At 37.5% G+C, this 7,541-nt stretch overlaps 1 protein-coding gene across 36 annotated transcripts; it reads left to right on the forward strand.

Moving 5' to 3' along the window:
• Nucleotides 1-2,504: 2,504 nt before the first annotated feature.
• Nucleotides 2,505-6,423, forward strand: LOC147506221 (peroxidase 19-like). Of its 36 annotated transcripts, none has more exons than XR_015193625.1 (9): nucleotides 2,505-2,935; nucleotides 3,028-3,364; nucleotides 3,567-3,986; nucleotides 4,130-4,261; nucleotides 4,438-4,586; nucleotides 4,685-4,741; nucleotides 5,358-5,443; nucleotides 5,766-6,052; nucleotides 6,141-6,423. XR_015193625.1 is itself a non-coding variant. In XM_086558462.1 (7 exons), the coding sequence occupies exons 5-7, from the start codon at nucleotides 4,658-4,660 to the stop codon at nucleotides 6,225-6,227; spliced, it is 372 nt and encodes a 123-aa protein (XP_086414588.1). In that variant the 5' UTR covers nucleotides 2,505-2,935; nucleotides 3,028-3,364; nucleotides 3,567-3,986; nucleotides 4,130-4,261; nucleotides 4,438-4,657; the 3' UTR covers nucleotides 6,228-6,423. The 36 variants fall into 36 exon arrangements, 9 of the variants coding, with proteins under 9 accessions (XP_086414588.1, XP_086414591.1, XP_086414592.1 ...); XR_015193630.1 differs by having other exon boundaries at nucleotides 5,766-5,966; XR_015193632.1 differs by having other exon boundaries at nucleotides 5,364-5,443; nucleotides 5,766-5,966.
• The last annotated feature ends 1,118 nt before the right edge of the window (nucleotides 6,424-7,541 follow it).

Consider the following 7,541-nt stretch of genomic DNA (forward strand, 5'->3'; position numbering starts at 1 on the left):
TATAGGGTTTTGATGATACATATTAATGGAGAATGGAGAGAAGCAACTAGAGATGGTGTTAGGCGTAATGTTTATATGGGTGGGGAAATAGTGGATACAAACATGATAGATGGTGATAAAGCATCTATGGTGGAATTGGTTGCTTGGGTCACATGTAAAATGGATTGTCCCCCAAATCCTATACTTAAGCTTAGTTGGGCTGATGGAGAAAACATAAAACAAATAGTGTCTGATGATGATTTGTTTTATATGTGGGCTCATGCAAGTAGAGATAGGAGAGGGTATATCCATTTGTATGTCAATGTTATTGAGGTGGAGGAACTGAGTAATGATGATGAAGATAATTCTAATGAGGGCCCTTCTAGTGATTACCCACCCACAGACTATGAAGCAGAAGAAAGTGATGATGATGATGATGTCATATATGTTGAAGGAGTACCATGCAAGAAAGGACATGAATTTGTTCTTGATGAGTGGCCAACAGTTGAAGAAGTGGATAGCTAGGTTGCTGGACTTGACAAGTGGGTCTTGTAAGGGTAAAAAACTCTTGGAGTATAATATTGTGGATGATGGGTCTGAGTCCAATATTTTAGGGCCCAATAACCAATGCAATACAACACATAGAGGGGACTAGTTGGGTTTGGGAAGTTAAGCAAATTGTTCTATTGAAAGAGAAAAGTCTCAAAGCAATTAACTCTAAATAAAGGAAGAGTAGGAAAAGTTCCCAGTCCCAAAGCTCTTGCTCTAAAGTTGTAGGTCTACTTCTTATTCATTTTGTTATTCATTTTGAGATGTATTCATATTTGTGCAAATGTTTCATTGATTTTAGCAGATGAATTTAGCCATGGTGAGTTTGATGACACTGTTAATTTAGACTTTTTGAACTTTGGAGTGGAAGGCAATGTTGTTGAAGCAGATGAAGTTGCAGGTATAGTTTACTTCTTATTTTGTTCTTCATTTGATTTATATTGTACAAGATAGAGGTGATGATATATTTACTAGATGCTTGATTAATTTTGTAGCTAAACCAGCAGGCTCACGATCAGTAGATCGATGTGGGCGAAAATGATCTGAGGAGGGGATATCCATGATTTATGCATCATCAGATGAGGAATACATCCCTTCTGTAGGTGATAGTGAAAGTGAATTTGATGACTATGTTGAAGAAAACAACGGAGAGCAAGTGGAAGATATAAACAATGTTGCTAGAGTTAATGACCTTTTAAACACAACATTCAACATATATTGCGGAACCACAACCAATGAAGTTGTTTGTTGGTCAGATTTGGAAGGATAGGTATGAATTAAGAGATTACATGAGACTTTATGCTATTACTAATAAGTACATTCTGAAACAAAATAGAAATGATAGTGATAAGATGGAGTGGGTGTGCAAGGGTAATGATTGTAAATGGTTGTGTTATGTGAGGGTGTTGCCAAATGGTCATGGTCATACAATGAAGTGTAAGAAGTTAAATGATATACATACATGTGTGGGTGATGCATAAGACAGGAATCCAATGGCAAATGCTAACTGGATAGCAAGTCGAATTGAGATAAAAATGAGGATGCATCATAGGACCTTTATTCCTAATGATAATAAAGAAGAAATTATGCATAAGTTTCAAAAGTTTCAAGTGATGATTAAGTATTGGCAGGCTTGGCATGCTAGGAACCTAGAAATGGAGAAGATACATGGAAGTTATGATCTTTCATATGCAAAATTGCCTGAGTTGTGTAGGCAACTTCTTGCTTCTAACCCTGGAAGTGTTGCAATGCATTCTAGGCATGAGAATTACTATAGTTTTGATAAGGTTATATACTAAAAGCATTACTTTTGTAATAACTCTAATTTTTTATATTTTGAATGAGAATCATATGGGCAAATGTTATGCATATTATATATGTTATTAGTTATATGCATGTGTCTAATACTTTATGTTGTAGATGATATGGTGTGTGGTGACACACAGAAGATCATATCATCAGTATCTTATAAAGTATAAGTAAAATGTTCACAACCTAGATAGATTTTGACAAACCATTGGTACGGTTGTAGTATAATCTGGTATTAGTCTATCTTGACTATAGAATTACACTAGTACACTTTGTGTGTATTAGTACACTTTGTGTGTATTGAACAGGACCAAGTAAGGTTGTTTATCTTTAGACTGACTATATAAGAGAACAAACGCCTCTATTATTATGGATGCTTGTCCTCTTAATCCGGATATAATAACGGGCACTTACGTGTATTATACATTGCTTTAAATCATCAATGAGTGAGATTCATTTATGAATTAACAAACTCGCACTACACCAAAACAGCTTTTTTGTGACAGGGGCTTTTTCTGATTTGTGACGCCAAATAGACGTCAGAAAATTTGTGACGCCATAATAGCGTCACTATATGGGTTTTGCCGTCACAATAAATTAAATAATTAATTTGTTTATTTTTAGAAATGTTTAGAAAATATAGGGACGGCAATGAGGCATGAGATAATAATGAACGTGATGGGCATGTGCAACAAGATGAGGCGTAAACTCGGAACTGTCTGCAAAGAATTGGATTTCTTCTCGACCTCAACTCAAGAACACAACAAAGAGAAACCCTTCCCTCTTAACTCCGCCTGATCTTTTCTCCATGTTTCTTGATCTATTCGAATTCCACCTCATTTTCGTTGATCTTCCCCAAATTTCGATGAAATTGAACTAAAGGAAGCAGTTTGTTCATCTCAATTTGTTCATCTTAGACAAAGGTACCATCTTTCCAGCTGAAAAGCTTGAGATCCCAGATTGGTCTTGTTAATCAAGAGCCTATTCTATTCGCAACATCCATAAAAGACAATATACTGTTGGGCGAAGAAGAGGCTTCAATAGATCTTGTAATTGAAGCAGCCAAGGCAGCTAATGCACATAACTTAATTATACTCAAGTAAGCGTCCATAATAGTTTTTATCATCTATTAAAAGTTTATTTATTGTTTACTATAACTAATTTGTTGAACCATCTCGTCTGCTCGATCAGGTTGGGCAATTTGGAGTTCAATTGTCTGGAGGCCAAAAACAAAGACTGGCAATTGCATGAGCTCTAATAAGAGACCCGACAATCCTGCTGCTTGACGAATCTACAAGTGAATTGGACGCATAGTCAGAAAGGATAGTACAGGACGCTCTGGATCAAGCAGCACAAGGGAGAACAACAATAATTGTGGCCCATCGCCTCACAACCATCAGAAATGCCGACTTGATTGTGGTTCTTGAATCAGGAAAACTACTAGAATTGGGTTCTCATGATGAACTGATGCGTATGAACAATGGAGAAGGTGGTGCCTACTCTCAAATGGTGTTCCTTCAACAATCGGGTAAGAATGAATTTAAGCAACCCCCTCATTTTCAGACAGAGGGTAGTAGTCAGCATAGAATGATGCCCATGCCAAGTCCAGTCAGTGCGAGGTCAAGTAGGCAAATCAGACCCGTATGCCATGAGTCCTGCATGCCCCTTCAGCCCAGCATATGCAATGAGTCCAGCATTCTCCATCCAAACTAATCACTATGATATTCCAGCTGAAGGAAATTTGAAAGCCTTAACCTATCCTCCACCTTCGCAGTGGCGCTTGTTGCAAATGAATGCACCTGAATGGAAAAATGCAGCTCTTGGGTGCCTGGGTGCAGTTGGTTTTGGAGCTGTTCAACCGGCACATTTCTTCTGCTTGGGAACAATGATCTCAGTGTTTTTTATCCAAGATACTGCACGTCTCAAATCAGATACCAGATTCTATTGATTCATGTTCCTAATTGTCGCAGTTATGTGCCTCATCACCAATCTCCTCCAACATTACAACTTTGCTATCATGGGAGAAGGCTTGACCAAACGGATACGAGAGAAAATGCTTGCAAAGGTGTTAACATTTGAGATTGGATGGTTCGATGAAGATGAGAACACAAGTGCCGCCGTTTGTGCAAGGTTGGTTACGATCTTTTAAGGTATCTATAGTTCCATACTACTACTTTCGACGAAGTTCAATTTTGTTTTTCGCTATTTTGGTTTTGTAATTCTTGAATTCGTTTTCTAGGGTTTATAAATTTCTTGTTGATTGAGTTTTAAATTTTATTGTTTTGAATTTCAGCTGTATCAAAAGAAAAACAAGTTCCAACTTGTTTTCAATTCATTAGCATTTGTTAGTTCTCCAGAAGAAAGAGAAGCGAGCAAGCGAGACCAAGGAGCAGCAGCGGTTACCACTCTCTCAATCTATCATCAGGTAGGAATAAAACCCGTGTGTTTTTATATCAATTAGCAGCTTTGATTTCTTAAAAGTTTTTTTGAAAGTGAATACTGGCTGTATGTATGTCAGTTTCACTTCTATAGGTCGAAAACTTCTTTTTCTAATTTATCAATGTTTAAAGTGAGCCATTGAGTATAATAGAATTTTTATAGGTCTGTATGTGTGTCAGCAGAGCAGCTATATCAGCAACATCAACGACCAACAAAGGTGTTGGTGCTGCTGCTCGATTTTTGAAATCCAGTAAATAAACTGAACATGTTGGTGGTGGGGCTGGGGTTCTTCCAAATACCTTGCTGCTAAGGTATATCTCTCTCTTGCGCTCAATTAAGAAGGTGAATGATTTTGTAGGTAGCATAGACAAGAGCAAGAGATATGGAGGAAGAGATATTAGTTTTGCAGGAATGCTTAGAAGAGAGGAATGGGTTGTTGCTAGCTTCAGCTTCAAAGGCTGAGCAGGTAAAGATCATGAAATCTTCTCTTTGGAAGTTTATTATTCTAGATCCTGTGTAATTTTCTTGAATGATTATGTTTTGTTGCCCTTTTTGTAATGATCACAACTACAAAATCCTGTGAGTTTTGAATCATAGACTTACAATATCAGCTTCCACTTCCTGACATAACATTATGCACTCACATTATCAAATCTAATGGAGAGATGGACTGATGGAGGTCATGCATGTAATCATTTCCCAAGTGAGCGAGGCGTTTCTTCTTGTTCTTCACATCAGTTAATATACTCATGTTTTTCTCTACACTCCCAAAGATTTTTAATAGCCAGGCCATTACCAAATTCTCCCCACTTGTGTGTGTTTTCAGCTGGTCTGTCCCCCATTTTTAAATATTTGGCTCTATATTCATTTATAGTTTCACTTACATATGTACATACTTCACATTATTCTTCATTGCTCTCTCAAAGCTAGAATGTAAATCTTAACCATGTCCATCTTCACAAATTCTGTTCTTGTTCTTGTTGTCCTACACACTTTAAAGTCTTTTGCCACAACCTCTCCACGACACCCTCTAAAAGTCGATTTTTACTCCAGTTCTTGTCCTCACCTTGAACAACTGTTAGGATCAGTGACATCTCAACAATTCAAAGAAGCACCAGTTTCGGCACCAGCAACGATTCGTCTTTTTTTCCATGACTGCTTCATCGAGGTAATAATCTACAATTCGACTCTTCTTTCATGACTGCTTTGTTGAACTGTTGAAGTGTTGATTTACTTCAAATGTGCAATATAGAATTTTGTGTAGTCTGAAGCTAACATGCACCCGTAGTCCAGTCCACAAATCAAGTAGCATTGATACATAATGTGTCTTTGACACTAACATGCACTTTGCGCCGTTTTGTGATTATGATTTATGAGTGTATGTATACTGTTCAGCACAAGTGTCATTCTGGTGCATTATACTATTATAGCAAGGACCACAGTAGTAATGACTGAGAATTGAATTTTTTGTTGTATTTGTTGTTTTATAGGGTTGCGATGTGTCTATTCTTATATCGACGAAGGCAGGGAGTGCAGTTTTAGCAAAGAAGGATGCACAGGATAACAAACATTTGGTAGTGGAGGCATTTGATGGTATAAAGAACACTAAAGCCTTGGTGGAGAGCAAGTTCCCTGGTATTGTTTCTTGTGCTGACATTGTGGCCATTGCTGCCAGAGACTTCGTTCACTTGGTAATTAGCTATCTTGTACTATAAGGAACTCTTTCAGGTATCTGGTATCTAAGTTATTATGAATAGCCTACAAGGAACTCTTTCAGGTTAGATACAAATCCTAGAGTTTAGTGTTTGACCATCTTTTTTTTTTTCAAAAAAGTTTTGAATTGACAGGGACTGTGTAATGTGTAGGTATTGCTAGAGGAACTGGCTAGTAGCATCTGGGTGCCTATGTCAACCTCCGAGCATTTTTTCTATTGTTGTGCACAAGAATATTAGCCACAATTCTTTGACCGAGCCAATTGGCGCTATATGTTCACTCGTTTGCAGAATACAAAACAAATGTATGATGAATTTTTTTGTATTACTTTTTGCTCATAGATGAACTTGAATACTTAATATGTGATCTTGAGTTGTAAATTTGTAGTCAAGTGATTACATTAATTGAAATGGTATGTTGGTAGATTTTTTGATATATATTTTGTGTTAATCATTTTGTGATACATGCTTTGTCAAATTTTGGTGTTTGGGGTTTTGTGGTTGTATTTATGCAGGTGATTTAAGGGGAGAAAAAAAAACAGGAAGGCAACCAAAATGAAAGTTATTTTTTTCAATTAAATGATATTTTTGTGACCTTTGTCGAGGCGTCACTAATTGCAAAGGGCTGTCATAAATAACTGACGCCGAAATCGCGTCACAAATATTTTTCGACGCTAGAATGCCGTCATTAAAACAAAAAGTGACACCACAGTGTTGTCACAAATTACTGACGCCAACATGGTCATTAAATATTTTTGACGCCCACGATCTTGCGTCACAAAAAAAGTGACACAAATTGAGGCGCTAAATTTTTGGCCAAAATGGCGTCAAAAAAAATAATTAAAAATATAGCCGTCACAAATTTGTCATTTTGGTGTAGTGTCGATGGATTGGGTAATGACATTGTATGTAAGGTGTGTTATTGATTATAGAAGGAATCCGGTGTCCGCAGAAGTCGTGAGGATGTCCCCGAGGAGCTCATAAAGATTGTCATGTAAAAACCGTAGGTGGATTTGATCCGACATGACAATGAGGTTGAGTTGTACTACTCAAGGACATAAAAAGTTGATTAATGTAGTTATCAGTAACTTGACTTAATCAACGGACATTCAATATCTTAAACACGGGGAGATCAATGAGCATATAATATGGAGCCCATAAACGCTGACACATAATTTGGGATTAGGGCGGTAGTGCAACAATGACTTTTAGTGGAATAAGCCATTTGTTGATGGACTTGGGCCATGTGTTCTGGGCGAGCATGGGAAACCCAAGCCAGTCAGGAGGCCCAACCCTAATTTCTCCTCATGGTCCCTATTGTAGCCTATATAAAGAAACCTCTTTCTCTGGCCGTTTTTCTCAGACATCACTCAAGCAAAAACAGATCCAATTTGGTTCTAAGGTTGTGTGAGAGAGAGAGAGAGGCCAAGTGAGAAAGAAGAGGTTGGAAGATCGTTGCCCACACAACGTCCACTCTGTGCATAGGAATACAATAGAAGATCAAGAGGTTGCTGATTCTGGATTCTTAGAGTTATCACAACCGATCTAAGAGGT

The sequence above is a fragment of the Coptis chinensis genome, chromosome 4, assembly GCF_015680905.1.
Source record: "Coptis chinensis isolate HL-2020 chromosome 4, ASM1568090v1, whole genome shotgun sequence".
In the NCBI taxonomy this organism is placed as follows: Eukaryota; Viridiplantae; Streptophyta; class Magnoliopsida; order Ranunculales; family Ranunculaceae; genus Coptis; species Coptis chinensis.

What these genes read in the sequence shown, in the direction of transcription:
- LOC147506221 (XM_086558460.1), top strand. Translation starts at nt 5,222, where the DNA reads ATGTCCATCTTCACAAATTCTGTTCTTGTTCTTGTTGTCCTACACACT. An exon ending in TCCATGACTGCTTCATCGAG is followed by an intron (nt 5,444 to 5,765) that starts GTAATAATCTAC and finishes GTTGTTTTATAG; the next exon opens with GGTTGCGATGTGTCTATTCT. An exon ending in CCAGAGACTTCGTTCACTTG is followed by an intron (nt 5,967 to 6,140) that starts GTAATTAGCTAT and finishes TGTAATGTGTAG; the next exon opens with GTATTGCTAGAGGAACTGGC.